The sequence below is a fragment of the Corvus hawaiiensis genome, chromosome 8 (genome assembly GCF_020740725.1).
Source record: "Corvus hawaiiensis isolate bCorHaw1 chromosome 8, bCorHaw1.pri.cur, whole genome shotgun sequence".
In the NCBI taxonomy this organism is placed as follows: domain Eukaryota; kingdom Metazoa; phylum Chordata; class Aves; order Passeriformes; family Corvidae; genus Corvus; species Corvus hawaiiensis.
Genome location: NC_063220.1, coordinates 9,165,076 through 9,185,589, shown reverse-complemented (window position 1 = coordinate 9,185,589; position 20,514 = coordinate 9,165,076). Strand labels below are relative to the sequence as shown.

The window sequence follows — 20,514 nt, the reverse complement described above, 5'->3', positions numbered from 1 at the left end:
CTTCTCCCTGGCTGCATAATGTGTGGAGGGCAGGATTATCCAACTCACTAACCATCCTTCTCGGCCCATGGGCTCCAGGATGATGGGGAAAACCTACTTGGATGAGATCTTTCAGATTCTGATTTTCAATGACCCTGTGACAGAACAAGATAGAAAACTGCTGCTTTTTAAAATGCCAGGTAGTTTCTTTCAGCTGCTAACAGATTTCCTCATTCCTGACAGAATTTATAAGCATGCATTATAGTTCTTTTTTTCTTCATATAAATTACAGGTATCAGACCTGAAAACCTTAAAGAATTCTCTTGAAAGACCATTTTATCCCTCCTGATGTTTGCATCCCCATGGACCAGGTGTTTCACAAGGGAGACCCAGTGGAGTGCTGGAAGAGGAGACTGCTTTAAAAAGAAATATTCTCTGATTTTTCCAGCCAATGACAGCAGCTAGGGGTGAGCAATGGAACTTGTTTGTCCAGTGCTTTTGTGAATACAGTCTCAGTGCTCATAGGTTGTGTGTCAGAACTGCAATTGCTCGTGATATAACTTTGAGCTCTTTACTGATATCTGTGCAATCATGCAAAATAAATCTCTTAATTGTCGTCTTACACATCATACTGTTTTTCCCCTGATGCTGATGGGAAATTATTCCAGGTAAATCACACCTGCCTGGCAGTTAAACAGCTTGAAATGTAAAATGCCAAGATTTCTTCTCCTATGCTCTCTGTACCCATAATTCCAGTCCTACTTCTTTCACTGTCATTCTTTGATCCATTGTTTTTTTCCAGCATAAACTCCTATCATCACTTCAATACCTTCACATATCCAGGATCTTGGTCATCTCTTTTAAAAAGTCATCTGTAAAGTGATCTTTTTTGGCTCTTGCTATAAAATCACAGCTTCTGAAACCCAGTGGTCTGTGGGGTATGGATGGATGTTCTGTTTGGGAGATGTCCAGTCACGTCATTCCAACTCCAAGCTCTCACTTCCCAACGCTCGCACAGGCAGCCAGGTGTTTTGTCAGAAAAAAAGAGGACAAAGTGTTTAAGTTTAAAATATATCATTATTTTACTAATGCTACTTTCTCAAATAAGCAAATAGTGTGTTTTTCATATGTTATGCAATTATGGCTAAGAGATGGTCTGTGTGGGATGAAATAAAAAATAATGCTCCATGAAATCAGAGATAGAAGGCAAAGTATCCACAGAGCAATATAAGGAATTTGTCCCCAGTGTACACGGATTGGGGAGCCCACAGTCATTCTTTATTCATATTTTCTATATCTTTTGTTGAAATAATTTCGTACAAATTACACTCTAGAAAGTGACATGACCTTGTGCATATCACAGTAAGAATAAAATCACTTTGCTTTTATAAGGAAATTAAGATTTAATGTAATGTTTATGAACACATGTGATCAAACCCAAGTAATCAAATCCAAGTCCTGTCATCAAGAAAAAATTCTGATCCTAAAACCAAATAAGGCCAGGAAACCTCACAAAAGTCTTCATCTGCCCTAACTGCCAACACCTGTCAGTCAGCATCAGTCCCCAGCTGAAGTCAGGTATCCAAAAGCCAGCATATTTGTTGCATACACCTGTACTTTTCAGCTGAATTCCAGGAAAACCACTCCAGACTCAGCCAGAGCAGAGCCAACCAAGCAGTTTGCTCCTGGTGAATCTCTAATGAGCCCTTGGGTGCTGGGTTGCTGTGAGTCTGAATGGGCCTCTCAGTGCAGTGGTGAGCTCCCAGTTGATCTTCTGGTTTTAGTGAATACATATTTTCATTTGAAGCCACTGCAAAAATTATTTCATGCTGAAAACAAGCATTCCTGGATCTTATAAACAAACAGTATAAATAAAGAAGCCAGCCTTCAAGTGTGACTTTGTTCTAGAGAAACTTTAAATGCAGTGCATCACATACAGTCACTCTCCCCACCCTCTTCTTAATTTATACTTTCTTTTATTTGCAGGCTTTTAAAAAAGAATTACCCAGCATAGCACAATTTGCCATCAAATCAAAAGGAAGAGAAAGTAACCCAATACTTTGCGCAGAGGTTGGAAATGCTGCAGACAGAAATTGTTAAGTCCTTAACATATCAATCCAGAGTTGTATAATTCACATCCAGAGCTGCTAGCAAGTCACGGGGGGGTGACTTAATATGCTCCCTGAAGTCCATTATGTTATCCATATCCAGGAAGATATCTGTGCCAGGGCTTTCTTGAATCAAAGCGATGTCCACCATTCTTCAACTGTGAGCCTGCTGAGATTTTTTTTTCCAGTTTCTGGCAAATAGATATCTGGCTCTAGTACATGCCAGATTGATGCACTTTGTGACTGATCCCTTAATAATATTCAAGTCTCCTAGCCCCAGAACACAAAAGCTCAGCAACTGCACAGATATCTACCTCCAATATTTTTTGCTCATATTAAAAAAAAAAAATCCTATTATCTCCCTCCCCCAAAATGTACTCCTTCTCTTATGCTAGATCTCACAATTTTAAATATAGGGGGTTTTGGCTTTCATACAGGTCTAGTGACAAACAATGTATTTTTAGTTTTAGCAAATGTGGAGAGAGATTACAAGTGAAAGAGAGAAGGAGAGAGGGAGGGAGGAGGAGAGAATCTGTGTGAGTTTTACACTTGGGGGCCACATTGCATCTATGCAATATTTTCTAATACATGTATCATATTAAGATGCCCTGCATGACTTCAGGGCTTCCTCCATCATACACAGCTATTACTCTTAAGCCAAACCTGTGTGTGGAGCTGTTTTCTAACTCTGATTAAAAATTCCAAGAATATCATTGTTAAAAACATTAACAAATAAAGGGTTTTTTAGAAATCAGGAGCTAAAAGTAAACAGCCCAGTCTGGCTTCCTATCTTATGTTTTTATTGCTACACCCCTGTGAAACTGAATAGTTGGAACTATTTTATAACATTGTGCTGCTGTATAATGCTCTTTAGTTACAATATCATGATATATTAATACATATCTACACTTCAGTCTTCAGCAGTTTCTTTCATCTGAACAGATGAGATCTAAGCCACTTTTTTTTCCAGTCTTTTTTGATTTTTGGACCCCTAAAAATTTCCAGTGAAAAGTATGGCCCCCTTTAGCATTTCCATATGCAGGCATTGCTCCATAGCATCTGCGAACCCATTTTCCTTAACCTTTTATTAGGAAGGGTAGCAGGAGTCTGTAGGTCACAGACTGAAAACATTTTCTAAGACCTTACAAGTTAATTAAACTGCAAACCCCTCACCCATTCGTCCAGCAATACCTCCAGTTTGCGAAGGTGCTAGCAAAGGGACAGAGAGGATCATTGTCTTCCCCAGAACAGCCCCATAGACAGAACTCCACCTGGGACACTGAATTTCCAGCTTCACTGTTAAGCTTCATTCTTCTTGGGCAGTGGTACATCTGTTGGTGTAAACAGTGGGCACAGAGATCTGCAGATTTGAAGGCTCCTTGCAAAGGAAGCCACTGAGCCTTGTTGCTTCACAAGTGGGATTTCGCTGTATTTTCAGTACTACCAAGGCTTTTTAAAATGTAATCAGGCTTTTCCCCCTGTTCTTTGGATGATATAAAAACCACTGCATCCTAGATGTTGTGGGGTTTTTTTTTTTTGGTGTGTGGTGCTTGTTTGTAATATATGAAGAAGACTTAAAAATTGTAGTCAAAGCTATTTCTTAGCTGTTTGTTTGCATTGCTAGTAGAGGTCTTATCTTTCACAGCAGACTACATTGCCACTGGAGTGCTAAAAAAAAAAAAGCAGGACAACCCATTAAGTGAAGATCAGAAGTTGAACAAATTGGGAAGCTACTTTTCATGGAACTGTTAAAATCCTCTGGTTTTGCTTTTTTGCTCTTAACTATAACCTTGTGAAATGTGCAACTGAGATTAAATCATTGTCAAAGTTTCAGCCCTTGTGCCCTTCCATCAGGACGTGTGAGAGTTCCCCCTGCGTGTTCTGAGATAAGCCTGCACTATTTTTGTTAGAATAGTTCATGCATTCAGAGCAACTTGTTCCAGCACAGATAAGGCAAGTGGTGCTTTATGATGTATGAGCTGGTCCTGCTGAAGTGTGTGTTACAACAGGCTTAGTATCACTTCCCTGTCTACACTGCCAATTTGGAGTAAATTGGGAGGTTCTGTTTAAACTTCCGTTAAAAAAAAAAAATTTTTTTTACAAATCCTACAAACTCCTGCACAGAGATCCCCAAACTTGGCATAGGAGACCATTGGTAGGTCTGTGGGAGGATGGTGGGTCTGAACATGATTATTTCCATTTTTTTGTAAGATAAAACTGAGTTAAGGAAAATTTAAGAGTAAAAGAGAAGCTAAAGGCAGTCAACAATATGTGCATTTTTTCCCTAATAATTCTTTCAGTGGCTGTAACTGCAAGGGATCTGATGTGGTCTTAGCTGGAAAAGGAAAAGTGTTTGATATTTATGGGTGGGAGAAGAGGTTCACAGTGTAATCTGTGTGTGACCACAGCGTTAATAACACTGAATGAGCAGTGTGGTGAGCAGCGGGACTTGGGCAGTCTGTTCTCCATGCACCTTTCCCCATGGATTCACTGCCCTCTGCCACCCACACTGCCCTGTCTTTATGGACCTTTCCTCCTGTGGGTGCTAAGCTGGACCTTTCTAACAGTCCTTAAATTGGAGGACATAAACATTGTTATCTCTCCATCTCCTGTCACATTCAGCTGAAGTTAATCTATGGTTACAAATGCTACTGCATGATGAGGTGAGCTGCTTTTCTCCAGGAAGCCAAGATAAAAGAGGTGAGATTGTCAGCCAACAAAACTAGGGAAAGTTAAACTTCATATATCTCTCTGATGAAAAACAAGCATAATAAATCTTTTAGAAAGTAAAACAAAACAAGGGCACTCTGTGTTGTTAAGAAAAGCAAATCCAGAAGGATTTTACAGAAACTTTTAAGAGTTCTGGTCAAAGCTATACTAGAATATCTCATATTCTATTGAATTAATGTTGGTGCTGGTTCAAGAGACTGTATTCCCAATGTCACGATCTTGGCATTTCTCGAAAAACCAGAGTTCCTAGATGTCTGTCTCTCAAAGTCTCTGTGCTTTCTTTATTAAAAAATGGAAATGTCTATCCATTACAGTCTTTATGGTCATGATTTCAACTATGGAATGCAAATAGGAGCATACTGTACAGTGGCTTGATACTCCAGACAATAAACTTAGGGCATACAAAGACATTTTCTGTTGGCAGCTAGTAGCTTTTTCCTTCTAGACAGCACCTTCATTAGAAGTGAAGTTCAGCTTGTAGGGATATAAAACTTTTGTGTGTAGTCTCTGCCAGCCCTTCAGACACCGGCTGCAGCCAATGGAGCAAGCCAGGTGCCGTAGCAAGGTGAAGAATTGCACAGCGGGGATATTTTAGCCTAGCTGGGATAAGCCACTGTTTGGGCTTCTTTATTAACTTTGCAGGGCACTCAGATGATCAGCTTAAGGCCAGGCAAGACAAAATATTCTCTGATATGTTACTGTTGCAGATAATTTTCAAATTTGTTTTTACTGCCTTATCCTGCAATATGCAAAACATAAGCAGAGCCCTCGGCCTGTGGTGTCCCACTGCTGACAGAGAGGAAAATGTGAAGGCAAGAGGACCTGTTCAGACATGGACCACAGAATTTCAGGAAAAGGAATGAAAGTTACTGGTGGTGGAAAGGCAACACAACATGATACTCTTTTATAGTATTATTTGGTTGGAACAAGAGGAAAATTAGTTTGAAATAGAATTGTGGTGCTTTTGTTTCCTTTTTTAATTTTTCCCCCAGAGAGGGTAATGAACAACCACTGGAACAAAATTTGCCTACAGTGGAAGGGGAGTTTCTTGATTTGAAATATTTAAAACCAGGTCAGATGTCTTTCTAAATGAAATATTGTAGCTCAGCTAGAAATGACAGACTCATGGCAGGAACTACTTGTTGAAATTCAATGACCTCTGTAATACAGGACCTCAGAGCTGAAGACTGTAATAATCTCCTAAAAATACTACTTTTATTTATTTGTAATAAAGTAGTGCTTAGATTCAAATAACATCTGCTTGCAGAAAAAAACCCCAACATATTCTTAAAAGTTTTGTTGTGCTAAATCAAAACTAACATTGCTATTTCCTGCTAAACATTGTAAATACGCTTAGTAAAAATAGACAATTATTGCCAAAAGAGCATATAATACCCATTTTCTAATAGAAACAACTAGATTTTTGCACAGCAAGAATCTCATGGATTTTGGTAACAGATTCATGCACACATGACCTAATTGGTGGAACAGGATTTCTGGGCATATCAAGTACCCAAGGCACAGTAAAAGCTCCCTGCATGTCCTGAGGATGACAGCACTTATTTGTCCAGACAAGAACAACTTAAGGTCTGATTCTGTAAGCTTTTGATTATCCTCTCAAAGAGAGTGGAGGTAGTTTGCCACTTGTCAGGTTTGAAATCAGGAGGAAGCAAGAAATTTTATATTCCTACAAGATGGTAAATTGCTGCCTTGCCAACTTTCCTGTAATTGTCCCGTACTGCAACAGTCAATGTTTCAGTAATAAATCATTTAGCTCTAGTGCCACAGGAAAGTATGCAAAATGGGCTGCATGTGCTATTTTAGCTATGTTCTCCACTCCTGCCTGGACATAGATAGCTTTAGGTCAGAGGGACGAAGAGAACGAGCCTGAGGACCCATGTATTTTTATAACCATGTGCACAGTTCTCCCAGGTCTTTTGAACATAGATTTCTTCATTCTGGGCCACCAAAGAAATCTAGAGGCCAATGTTATTCTGTCTGTGTAATCTCTGCTTTCTTCTGCATTCCTCTTTGGCAAAAGTACTGCCTTAGCTCCCTGCCTTTGAGAAGGAGGCTAAGATAAGCAGGCTGGCAAGGCACAGAAAGAAGATGGTGCCTCAGGCAAGCAGTGGTAATGCCAATTCTACCACAATGCCTTGAATGCCAGATTATGTCTTCCCACAGATGCAGGAGATGTCCTAAGGGTGCTGTTGCCTGAAGAATTACAGTGGTTCTTGTACAACCTTGAGTTGTTGAAAAAAAAGTGAATGGAGCAGGTGTAAATGATAGACTTGTGCTTCAGGTAAAATAGCAGACAAAACACTGGGTTTCTTGTGAATGCAGGAGCCACCCCTGCCCTTTGTGTCTCCCTAACTAAACAGAACAGTCTCCATTGGAGTTTTACTTCTACCAAATGCCTTGAAATACAAACATGGTGCATTTTCTGTGGGACAGGTGCTAACCACAATCTTATCTTATAGTCTTTTGGTTTGAAATTGCAACCTTCTTTCTGATCTCTCCCCTGTAAGACAGAGCTCTATAGGATTAGGGTCCTTGAAAGGAGCTAATGGATCCAGAGAGCCGCGGTGGAAGAGCAGGAGAGCAGCTCCCTGGCTTCCCTTTTTAACAGGCAAGCTTTCTGAAGGAGAAAGTAAGTCAAGAAAGACTGACTTGAAGAACCAGAGCAGAAATGTCCCTATTGTCTCTTCTTTTCCCAATCTAGTAGATGGAGAATGTTTGGAATTACTCCTGTAAATTATCCCCCTTACATATGCCTCCTGTAGTGCCTGCAGGTCCATCTCCTCTTCCTAGGAATCCTGCATTAAGTAAGGACAGGGAGCTCAGAAACCAGCTCTACTGGAGCTAATTGCAATACTTCAGGCTGCAATAAGTTTCCCAGAAAGGATCCTGTTCCAGAGCGCCTGACAACTGCACCTCTCCAGAGACACCATCTAGAGGCACCAGCAACACAGAGCCTCTGACGCAGTAAGTCTTGGGAGGACTCCTGAGACACAGGGAGAGCACTTGATGTTGCTGCTATCCTGATTGTTTTGGATAGCTCATTGTCACCTAATTGTGCTGTAGGAAGGTCTGTCCATTCCCTCCTGTCTGCTCATTTATGCCCTCAGGCTATGTAAACGCTGAATGTGCCTGAAACAACAGCCAACCACAAAGTCTCCAGTGCCACTCTTTTGGTATGCGCTAGCTCAGATTCCTTGTTGCAAGAAAAACCTCTGTCTGCTGATAAATGGCAGCATATTTTACAAAGAGAGACTGCTCTGCTCCTTCAGCAGGGCTCTGTCTATCTCCTTGGCTGACTTGAAACTGCTTGATGTTGTTGGGAGGCCTTTGCCAAGTGAGGAGGAAAAAAAAGAAAGGCATATGCTTCAGGAGCTGGAGGAAGAAAAGGAAAGACCAAAACAAGCTTTAAAGCAGAATTATTAATCAGAAAATTATTTGTTAGGAAATAGTAAAATACAGTCAATATCTCTATTATAAATGGCCTGGTCAAGCTATTGAAAATACTCTCAAGGAAGTTAAGAAGGATTTTCCTGAGAACCGTTTTTCTTAGATCAACTATTAATTAATATGATTGTAAGCTTCAAGTATCAGGAGCTTGTTTGCACATGCAGTGGCACAGAGGTGGCTCTGTGGAAAATAGCGGTAACAACTGCTTCTGTGGAGGAAAACACTACATTTCTGTAGTTTTCTGCAAAGTGAAAATCTGCCTTTGGTGGCTTCTGAGAGCCACTTCATGTGGACATGTGGTCCTAGGCAGACCTGCCTAGGATTTGGGCTGGGTGTTTAACTCTGGCCTTGCAGGAAATGCAGTACTCACTCACTTCCTGGCCTAAATTAAAACTTCCTGTCTTAGCCTAAAATGATGTCCACTTGGTCAGCCTCCACTGTCACCCTTAATGACTGCATTATGATGGTGGCCACAGGCTGTTCTGAAGATCTGAGGTATTTGGGACAGAAAAACACAGTGCCAGAGAGAGTGGTACACTGAAGAACATGAAATCTGAGTGGGCTGACTTGGGGAAAAACTGAGGCACAAGAGAATGCACTGACTTGCTTGTGGTCTGAGGATTGCTCAGCTAGGACATTGGTGGGATCACTCCTATGAGTAAAAGTCTGTGATGGACAGATACGGCCTCTTTAGGAAAGACACGCAGTGAAGAAAAGCTAGGGCTGTGCCTCCTATGTGAAGGAGCAGCATGAATATATGGGAACAGCAGATGAATACATGGAAACAGGAGATGGGCTGGTTGGGAGCTTGAGGGCAAGCCAGTAGGGGTAAAACTGTGATGGGTTTGTTACAGATCATCTGATTTGCATGACAAAGTCAATCATGTCTTTACACAATTAGAAGTCTCCAGATAACAGTCCACAGTGCTACTGGAAAATTTTACCTCTCTGACTTCAGCTGTAAGACCAAAACAGTGGGACGGAGCAGGGTTAGGAAGTCTCTGGAGTTTGTTGAGGAAAACTTCCTAACACAGATGGTGGATGGCCAAATGGTGGGTGATGGTCTCCTGGATCTAATACTCACAAGCAAGGAAGAATTGGACAGGGATGTGATAATCAACGGCAGCTGTGGATGTAGTGACTACAAGGAGCCACAAGCATGACGGGAGTGAAGACAAACAGTGGAGCACAAACCTGAGCCTTCATGAGAAGAAACTTCATCATCCAAGTTAGGCCATTACAGTCTGCACAGGCAGACAATTAAATGCATAAAAGACTGTTTGGATGACCAAGCTCAAAGAACAGTGGTAATGTCCTGAAGCCCTGGTAGTCAATGGCAGGTGCAGTACTAAAGGGGCCTACCCCAGGACCTGTCCTCTTTGATGTTTGCATCAACTGCCTGGAGGAGGTCTCATCACATTTGCAGAGGACATCAAATTGGATGGTCCAGTTAACATGCTGTAGGGCAGGGCTGCTGTCCACTGGGACCTAGAGAGGCTGGAGGAATGTGCCAACAGGAACATTATGAAATTCAGAAGGAACAAACGCAAAATCCTAACTCCTAGCTGTCTCATGTCTGTCCTTGAAGGCTTTTGAAAGCTGGCTGGACAAATCCCCAAACAAATGGGTCTGAATTCAGAGCTAAAACTTGTTTTGAGCAGGCGGCTGGACTGAAGGTGTCTTCATGTCCCTTCCAACATGAGTGGTTCTGTGATTGCTTGGTACGATCAAATAATCCTATGCTGTTAAACTTGATTGTTTTAAGAAGTTACTACCCCTGTGCTGACTATTGTCATCCATCAGCCAGAATCCCTCCAGCTGGAATGCAGCTGGCACATGTTCATGTTCCTAGACCATTGCAAAACTAATCCCTTTTACCTCATATTGCAACAGACTACAAATGCATACGCAGCTAATTACTGTGTGTCAGTTGAAAGGGCAGTCCTTTCTGGCCGAGGGCATGCTTGGAGCTTTCAGCTTACTGGGTTCCTTGCCTACCACCATCTCCTCTCAGCCATGGCTCACCTACAAGACCACCCTCACTGACACTGCATTAGTGCAAGCCAAATTATTATCATTGCGTTAACTGGTTAGAGGCCAGCAAAACCACCAAGAAAAAGAAGACCCTTGCTCCAAAGCATTGACTAAACTTAAGTGGGTGTTAGAGGCAACAGGCAGAAAAAAGGACCCAAGGAACCAGCCAGGCAGTGGTCTGCAATCTCAGCCAGTGACCTCTGTGCTCCCGGCCCTTAAATGCCAACCTGTATTCCTTAGACAGCCAGAGCACACTGCATCTGGCTAGTGCTTGGTGTGTGCCTGTGACCAAATATAGACATTATAGGCATCTACACTCAAGTCCCTTCCTGAGAAATGAGAGTGTTTTGCAATGGTCTGTGCTTTGGCTGTTTTGGAAAACAGAGATATATAAATACAAATCTAAGGTGATTAGTTTAAAAGTGTCTACTTGTAACTAACCATGGCTAAACTTGCTGGTTTCACTTATTTGTTTGTGTTTGGGATATTAGATATAGTCTGAGGCCATGGCCTGCTCTATAGGTGCACATATATCTCCGCTGCACAAATAAATAAAACTAAAGCAGCCCAGTTCTTGTAGACTGACATTAGGATAAGCATATCTTAAGAAAGTTTTTATTCAGACTTGGCTTCAGGCAATAAAACGTCATAGATGTATAACTCTGGTGAGTGAAATTTCTAGGGAGCAAATTAGGCTAAAAACATCTTCTAGAGACAGCTAGAAAAGAATCAGACACCACCCAAAAATAAGGCAAGTTATGCAGTAAATGTTTCATTTATTGGATTTCTTCCATTACTATTAGGGTTAAAAGATGGGTTGTCAATAAAAATGGTATATTTATGGAGGGCTCTGTATTTCAGAAGCCCATTTCTAGTCATTCACTCCTATAGTGCTTGATATCACCTCATGATAAAGTGTGAATAATCCCTGCATGAATGCATATTTCTACCCATTAACGATTTTATTATTTGACAGAATTATCTCTAACAAAAGCAAGTGGTACAGCTGTGGTTTAGGTGCTAAAAGGGAGGGATGTTCCTACTGAGCAATAGCCATGACTTGGGAAGCAGAGCATGGATTGAGAGACATTAGGCTGTGTTACAAGCTTGAAAAACAATGCCTGCAGATTTTCGGAACTAATTTTCCACTGTTTCTCCATCAAGTGCAGATAGAAAGTCCTCCTTGCTCAAATAACACACAGTGACCTGGTCAGTATGTGTGACATCTAAAGGCACAGAGAAATCTGGCAGAAGCAGCATGATCTGGTTGTTTGTTGATATTTTCCTGTTTGATAGGTTTCTTGAATTTTCACGTGTTTCACTTGTTTCAGTCAATGCAAATGACTGCAGACAGGAGCCAGGGTTTCTGTGTTTTCATGCTGTCATCTCGTCTGCCCTAGAAAAAATTTCCCCTCTTTGCTAACTCTGGAAGAACCAGTACTGGTAAGACTCTAGGCAGATGTGTTTGCTTCCAGTTATTGGAACCTTTTCAATATTGATTTTTTTTTTTTTTTTTTTTTACATTCAGAGCAGATTTAATGATTCAAGATTATTTGTAAACATGCAGATTCCTTTGAGCTGTAGACTCAAATCCCAGCCTGGTCAACCAAAATCCTTTTATCTTTCCAAAATAAATAATTTGAATTTTATACATTACAACCTACACTGGGACCTCTTGGAGAAGACCATGAAAACAGATGACTCACCCCAAATATGTAAACATTAGCCAGGAGATCCAGCTGGCATTTAGCAGGCCATATTTCCCCCATAAAGGCGTGGGCCTTTGGTGAGACATTAAAAATTCCAAAACATTTTTCATAAAACAATAAATTTCCTTGGCTGCCCTGGTCAAACTCTTCCCTCTTCAGTTCATTGCAATGTGAGCTGTGAGGTGAATCTCACATGGCCACAGCTTTTTTTTGCTGCTGCTGTTCTACTGCAGGATTCTTGGGACCAAACTGTTGGGCCAAAGTGTAAAATGGTGACACCGTTGTCGGTCACCAAACCCCATAGCTCAGCATTTGGTATATTGTACAAAGTGGTCAGGGTTACAAAAGCTTGGAGAAAGGCACTTCCACTTCTTCATCTGTGCTAGAGGTCAGTTTTGGCAAGGAAGCCAACATCTCTTGAACGTGGAGTACCTGGCTTTGTCTCTCCAGCTGTCACCTAAAATCAAGTATTCAAACAGTAAATCATGTTTCATGCCATGGAGTGGCTTGATTTTTTTTTTTTTTTTTTTTAATATTGTGTTTCTTTCATCTATACTATACTTTTTTTTTTAATCCAAGGTATCACCTGAGAACCTACTCCTCAACAGGTGCTATTGACGCCTGGAGAGCTCTCACTTCCCTGACTGTGAAACAAATTGTTACATAAGGGGAAATGATACAAATCAGATGCACAAGCTATCCAAAGTGCCTTGTACTACCTTAATTAAACCGTGTTGGTTTAGTAATTATCGACAATCCTTGGACGTCGCAACCACACTAGCTCTAAGCTGAAGTTTGAAAACAAACCCCTGGAAGTTTGCAATAGGAAGAACTTGATGAAAACTAGAAAGCATTTTCCTGGCCCTTCACGGGACTCCTCTGAGTCCACCATGGGGGTAAAACCCCGGCTGCAAAAATGTGCCCAGGAAACACCTTCCACAGCTGAGGCACAGTCCCTCAACCTTCCAGAGTCGTCTTCCATACCCAGGACCACCAGCTGGCATTGGGGCAAACAGCACTGAGCTCCCTTCTAGCAGCATTTAGACGTGTGAGTAAATGGTTGCACGAGTAGCCCAGGTGTGTCATCACCCTCCCAAATTGTCTGTCAGTGATGTGACTCACACGTGACTCTCCACAGAATCAGGCCCTTCTTCTCAACCAGCTTTGGGCAACAACTGGCTCTGTCCTGCACACTAGCTTTTGATGGTGCTTACTAAGTAGTCAGCAACTACACTGGAACTGAAGCAAAAGCATGCTTGTTTAAAGAAAAATCCATAGCAGATTGTAAAAAGATCTTAGAAAAACAAAACAAAACTGTGCAACTGTTTTTGTTCATTTGGATCAAATTATAACACATGGCCCTGCAAAATAAATAGGAGTCTGTCACATTTGTATTTCTAATCTCATATTGTTCTGGGATATAAAGGCATTTAAAAATCAAAAAGCAAACAGAAATGGAGAATATTTGTTAAGGTGTCACTCTGCAAGGCACTAGTTTGCAAAGACAGTAAGTACATAATCAGGGGCAAATGGGGAGTCTGCATGCCCACATACAGTTATTTAGCACAATTTCTGAAAGTAAAAAGCAAGTTAGTCAAAAGACCAGTGGAAAAAGAAACTGTTCAATGCATTTGTGCATTGAGTTAACAGTGAAGTATTTCATTAGTCATGTTTTTACTTGGTATCTTAAAATAATCCCTTTTCTGTCTCCATATTCCCACTTAGACATTGTTCACAGACTTATTTATTTATGAAGTCTGAAGGTTAGTCCCTACCTGCTGAGACTAATTAGCCCTGTTCTTTGTGTCCTATGCAATCCTGTCTGATTAAATGTACACATTTGTTTTACTTCTTTTCATGCTTCCTTTCAGTCTACTTCAGCTTTACTGATTAATATTAAAGTTGTAAGTTGCAGTGATTTTTTTATTTCTATTTTGTCTGCATCTTTCCCTTTAGTATGCAAATTTCTATGTGAACTTTTTAATGCCTGAGAATTCGTGTTAGCCTTGTCGATCTCTGTATTATTATTTTTATTATTCTTTTTATAGAAGACAGTTTAGCTGAAATCCCCAAACTCTCTAAATATTGCATGACAAATTGGCTTTGTTTTGGAAACCCTATGTGCTGAATGACCCTTAGCATGAGCAGCAGGTTAGATTTCTGGAGGAATGTTTGGATTATTTAGTACAGCCTGTCCCTTGCTTTCAAACACCATTTCCATTAGGCAATTTACTAATTCCCATTGAAATTACTGTCTCCCCCCGCCCCCCTCCCCACTCCCCTTCTTTTGTTCCTTGCCCATGTTAAAGTTTCCAATTGACTCGTCCATTGTTACAATTTGTCACTGCTGGAAGATCAATTTGTTTTCCCCTTCCCCTCGCCACATTAGATTCGGGGAACAGATGCCATTTCTTGCACCCGCATGACTCCGCTCCCCATTTTGTTGCCGTGCAGGCGGAGCCCCGGCCGGTGCCTCCCGCAGCCCCGGCCGGACCGGGCAGCCCCCGGCCCGGGCTCCGCGCCCCGCGGGGACCCCGCGGCCGAACCCCGGACCCCCCTTCACTTTGATTCCCCCCAGCGGCGTGATGTTTACGCCACCACAACTTTTCACTTCTGAAGTCTGGGAGTCCTTGATTCTCCGTCCTGCCATGCTAATTAACTTCTTAGCAGTCACATTCCTTTTCCTCCTCTCTCTCTTTTTTTTTTTTTTACATCAAGGACCAGAAAACATTATGCCTTACTATAAGATAATTTGGAAATATCTGATCTTCAGCGAGTGATCTCACACATTTTCATCCTGCGTGTTATAACTATAATAAATGCAAGGAGCAAGTGCTGCTGGAAAAAAAAAAAAAAAAAAGCTTTTACTATATTCTAGTGTTTATTATGATTGGAGTTTCTTACCTCCGACGAGTGGCACGAAAAATGTTAACGGTTTAAAAAAAGCACCCACCGCACCACCCTGCCGTCACATGTGCCCAAATAATAAGGGGACACACACATCCTTCAGGAGAACCCGGGCTGCGGGGGGATGATACATTTATTAACGTCCAGAATGTAAAAGTTGGCGCTCCCGGAGCGCGGAGTCAGGGACACCCGTTCGAGAGTCCTTTTCCCTTCGCTCCCCCCGTCCCACAGCTCTGAGCTGCGGCGCACAAATTTTTAATTTTTTTTTTTTTTTTTTTTTTTTTGCCAATCTCCCCCCCCCCCCCCCCCCCCTCCTTTTGCGTCCCGGGCCCCCCAGCGGCGCCCCCGCCCCCGCCGCCCTCCCCTCGCGCTCCTGCTCCCATGCCAAAAAGGATCATTGTTAGTTTCCTACTTCCCCCACCCTCCTCCTCCTCCCCCTCCCGCGCCCCAGACCTGTTTATTTATGCAGACGTCACCGGGGAGCCCCCGCCCTCTCCTGCATCTCATTAAGTGCCTGGTGTGTTTCTCGCTCCCTGTCAATAATCCCGGATCCCAGACTTCTCCGTTCCTCCGGATTTCGATCCCCCTTTTTCTATCTGTCAATCAGCGCCGCCTTTGAACTGAAAAGCTCTCAGTCCAACTTCAACTCACTCAAACCCGAGCGGCACAGGCTCCCCATATCCGCGGCGACTGCCCCCCCGTCACAGCTGACTTCTGGGCTTGGTTTGTTGCATTTTTTTTTTTCACCCCCCCCCCCCCCCCCGTTGCTCCCCCCTCCCCACGGTTTATATATTTTTTATTATTATTAATTTTTCCGCGAGTGCGTGCGCGGGTGTGCGTGTGCGCGCAGTGCACGCCGAGCAGCTCCCGGGAAGAAAGAAAGAGAAAATCCCGAAGAAGGAAAGGAAGAAGCCTAAAGTCACTGGTGCAAAGGAGCAAAGAAGAGACATTTCCCTCCCCTCCTCCTCCCTCTTTTCCCCTCCCCAGGAGGAAAGAGAAGGGGAAAAAAAGAAACTTTCACCTTGGACTCTTCTTTTTTTGGTGCAAACTTTCCCCCCCCCCTCCCCTCTTCTTTTTCCTTTTTCCCCCCCATTCCCCTCCTTTTTTTTTTTTCTTTTGTTTTTCCCCTTCCCCTTTTTGCAAAATTGCTGCTGGTGGGGTGAAGCAGGAGGAAAATGCCGCAGCTGAACGGCGGTGGAGGGGACGACCTGGGCGCCAACGATGAACTGATCTCTTTCAAAGACGAAGGGGAGCAGGAGGAGAAGATCTCCGAGAACTCCTCGGCGGAGAGGGATTTAGCTGATGTCAAGTCGTCTCTCGTCAATGAATCAGAAACGAATCAAAACAGCTCCTCAGACTCGGAGGTACGGGGGAAGCCCCCCGCGGGGCCGTTTCGGGGCGGCGGGCGGGCGGGCGGGGGCCGCGCTGTGCCCGGGGCCGCGCCGGGGCCGGGGGCGCCGTGCCGGGTCCCGCTCCCGCCGGCGCCCAACTTTCTCCGCGGCACCAACTTGTAACGATGCCTTCTGTTTTGTTCTGTTTGTTTCCCCTTCCACCTTCTCCCCGCACCTTTCCCTTCTTTTTCGCCTTTCATTCCTCCTCTCCTCCCTTCTCCCCCCCCACCCCCCCAAAAAACCACCCTCCCCACCCCAACCACCCCCTTCCCCAACTGCCCCACGCCGACCCCCGGCTCGCTCCCAGGCGGAGCGGCGACCCCCGCCTCGGTCCGAAACTTTCAGAGATAAATCCCGGGAAAGTTTAGAGGAAGGTGAGTACGCGGGCCCGGCCGGTACCGCCGCCCGCCCCGCACCGCACCGCCGCCCCTCCGCCGGGCGCCCGGCTCCTCTTTTGGGGATACTTGCTAAAAAACTTTTCCTTCCCCCCCCCTCTCCTCCCTTCTCTTCCCCCTGTTGCCCCCTTCCTTCCCCGCTCCCGCTCGTGTCTCCCCGCCATGTTAGCTGCGAAGAGGCAAGATGGAGGGTTGTTTAAGGGCCCACCATACCCGGGTTATCCCTTTATAATGATCCCCGACCTCAGCAGCCCGTATTTGCCCAATGGATCGCTCTCTCCGACGGCGAGAACGGTAAGTGCCTTTTTTTTCCCTCCCCTCTCTTCCCTCTCCCCCCCCCGCTCCTTGCCCGGCTCCCGCCGCCGCCGCGCTCCCGGTGCCCCGCTCGCCCCGGCCCTGCCGCCGCCCCCTCCCCCGCGCCGCAAACTTTCCAAACTCCGCGGGCCGCGGCGGGAGGGGGTTTGTTTACGCTTCGCCATATTCCTTTTTCTTTTTTTTTTTTAATTTCCCTTTTATTTCTTTTTTGTCTTTTTCTTCTTTGTTATTATTATTTTCTTTTTTTTTTTTTTTTACTTTCAGTTTTGTGGGCAGTGTTTTTGGAGCCCTCGTAACCTCCTCTGCGGGGCGGGGGGGGGGGGCGGTACGGAAGAAAAACAAAGCAAACAAATTCCAAACAACACCTATTTCGGCCTCAAAACAAAACTGGAAACAAATTTTAAAAAGCCCTAGAAGTTTGGGGGTTTTTTTCCCCTCCCCCTTTTTCCTTCGCTCTCATCCCCTCTCCCCTTCCTTGGGGAGGGGGGCTATTTTTTCCCGGCTGAGCCTGCGATCCGCTCCTCCAAACTCCTCGTTTTCCATGGTGATCCGTCGCCTCCTGCCCTCCTCCGTGGCGGCTGGGCCGGCTCCCCCTCCCCTTTCCTCCCCCTTAACCCTCTCCTGCCCTCGCCCGCCCCGGCCTGCGGGAACGGCGATTTCATTGTGCCCCTTCGGGCCGTGGGTGCCGTGAGTTGTGCCCGGGCTCAGCCCGGTCCGGCCGCCCCGATCCGCGCCCCGCGGCGTGCGGGGGCCGAGCGCCGCTGCCCTGCCCGGCGGGAGCGGGGCCGTGCCCGGGGAGCGGCTCCGTCCCGGTGCGGAGCGGGGGGAGCCGCGCTCAGGGCACAGGGCTGAGTCCGGAAACAACTCGCCTCGCTTGGCTCTGGCAACAACAACAGCAGCGCAAAAAATAATCAGACAAGTCGAGCAAAATTCCTCTTGGAAGTATGCTGGCAGGAAAACAATCTGCTGAAAGCGTCCGGCTTTTTGTTGTTGGTTTTTTTTTGCCTTTTTTTTTTTTTTTTTTCTTCCCACCCCTAACTCGGGGTTCACTGGCGCGGGGTGCAGGTCTGCGTGTGCCTGCAGCTAGAGCGAGGTTTACCCCAGATCCCTGGAAACTTTGGGGTCTGCTGGTGGGTTTGTAGTCCCAGCTGTTTTCCCGCTCGTAGTGTCACCCACGGTGTGCTCTGCTCTGACATCAGATTTCTCAAGTGTCTCCTTTTCTTTCCTCTTTTAAAGAGTTTAAATTTTTTTTCATTTTTGAACGGTTAAATCCACTGGGACTTCCAAACACTATTTATTCCTACCGATGGCTTTAGCGTTGCTGTTTTGTTTCTTCTGGGTGTTTCTGAATCTGAAGCGTTCCCACCATCACCATGTGTGTTTATACACTTTTTTTTTCCTTGTGGTAACACGAGATAGCGATTTACAATAATAGATCTACTGTTGGGTAGATATTGAAGCCGTACTAATGACTGATGGCTTGGACAACTTCAGTATATCAGATCTACAAGTGTTTTAAAGCATTAAAATATTAAACATCGGGTCAGTCTTGTTTTCACTTAGTAAAACGTCAGTAGACACAGATTAGTAAATGTAGAGTGACAGGGAGGTTGTGAGGAAGGTTTTCTGACTTTGGGTATATTTAGGGCTGTGGCAGGGTTTTATTTTGGAGGCTTCTGAGGGTCTTTTTACGAGGAGTTAATTTCTGGGACAGTAGCAGAGGGGTGACTGCAGTTTGCAATTGTAATGATGGGGAGGGGAATTCAGGGGCTGAATGCATTATATTTTTTCTTTTGAATATGGTCACCCACATGTATATGAATGATGGTGATAAATTCCAAATTCCATAAGTACCAGAATCCAGATGGCAAAACAATCTTTGTTCCAAATCACTTTGTTGTGAATTGTGAAGCTTTGTATTCTTTTTTTTTTTTCCTCGTTTTTTACCTTCAATGCATTCCACTGTTCCAAGTGCAGACTAATAGGAAGCACACCTCTGCTGCCTTTTTCTTAAAGCATTTTTCTTACAACAGCTACAGTTCTTTTTTCCTCATTACCTTTATTACAGATCCCTTTTCCCTTAGCATGTGGGGATAGGATCCTTCAGCAGTTAGCTCTCCTGGAGCATTCCTCTCCTTGCTCCCCCACAGTTAAAAAAGGCCTCCATAGGAATGTTGGGTTCGTGTGAATTAAAGGTGCTGTACAAAAGCTTACAGGTTGGTTTATTGTTGGTATAGCAGGTGGCCTGCTTGTGTTATCAGATGAATTCTGAAAGGATATTTCCACACTCAATAGGCAATTTTCTTATTTCCACATCCAGGCTCCAGCAACCTTCTCCTATCTTCTTAACCTTATTCTTTCACATTCTGTATGCTTGTTTGTTTGCCTGCCACTTAATTATAGCCAGGAAAAATTAAAGTTGTTTATTTAGGCCTGAGAACAGAATATTATAAAGATTCAGCGGGATAGCTGTTGTCTGTCACACACTATTTTTAGGTGGATTCTAGTTCTCTGCTGTACCAGCTTTCAATTCCAGATGAACTAGATCTTTCTCTCTTCTGTTTGATTTTATTTTATTTTTAAATACACGTTGGAAAGGTATAGATGGTTCTGCATAATTACGAATTTTATCTTTATTTATGTAGTTTTTCCTGGAGCCATATTTGTTGAGTGTCAGAGCATGCAAGGTAAAGAGGTGATGCAGATAGGTAGCAAAATTGGCTTTTTTTTTTCTTTTACTGTTGTACAATCTTAAAAGTCTGTGGGTGTGGTCTTTTTGTTGTGGTTTTTTTCCTGGATTTTTTTTTTTGTTGTTGCTTTATTTGTGGATGTAGTGGGATTGTTGTGTTTTTTAAATGTACCTGTAATTGTCTGTTCAAGAGCAAACTTGTGGGCAGCAATTTCTCCTTTACTGCTTAAGGAATGTGAAGAATTATGAAGTATCATAAAATCTGCTTATGGGGAATAATCTTTTCTCAAGGATAATGCTTTAAATACTGTGAACTCTTTATCAAGATTGATAGGAATAATTTTTAAAAAAAAAATCAAAGATTTTTTGCATGCTGATTTTGCTGTTGATAGAATACTGTGGCTTGCTTATGAGAATAGATGTTATTAAGTAGAGGTCTAGTCAAATAGTAATGAAGTGATGCATCTGAGAGCACCAGTTCCATCCCTGCACTTGCGGAGGGACTGGGATAGCTGCATGTTATGGATAGTAAAGGAGACTGTTTTCCTTTCGGAGCTGGAAAACATTGAAGTGGTGTACCTGATTTTTAGCTTAGATTTGGAGCTTGGTTAATGCTTTTGGTAAGCAAATAGATGTATTGTGATTTGAGAAAACCCTGCTGGCAGATGCTCTTATTTTTACTGGTGCTGTTGTATCTTCCTATCCCCCAAGTTGTTGCTGGCTGAGTGAGACTGTAGGGGTAAGTTTGCGTTTGGCCCTGAAGTTTGGGAGTGGGGAATAGCTCTGGTG

At 43.6% G+C, this 20,514-nt stretch overlaps 1 protein-coding gene across 35 annotated transcripts in view; it reads left to right on the top strand.

The window, feature by feature from the left end:
• The first annotated feature begins 16,014 nt into the window (after positions 1 to 16,014).
• The window catches only part of TCF7L2 (transcription factor 7 like 2), a 173,574-nt gene continuing 169,074 nt past the window's right edge, over positions 16,015 to 20,514 (top strand). For 25 of the 35 annotated variants that reach the window (XR_007205151.1, XR_007205152.1, XR_007205149.1 and 22 more), the window contains exons 1-3: positions 16,015 to 16,299; positions 16,634 to 16,700; positions 16,891 to 17,015. Coding sequence is in view for 32 of the 35 variants with exons in the window: in XM_048311443.1 (XP_048167400.1) it covers positions 16,111 to 16,299; positions 16,634 to 16,700; positions 16,891 to 17,015 (381 nt within the window). In the remaining 3 variants the exon portion in view is untranslated. The remainder of the gene's footprint in view (positions 16,300 to 16,633; positions 16,701 to 16,890; positions 17,016 to 20,514) is intronic. The other 10 variants (XM_048311441.1, XM_048311440.1, XM_048311434.1 and 7 more) reach the window with 2 other exon arrangements.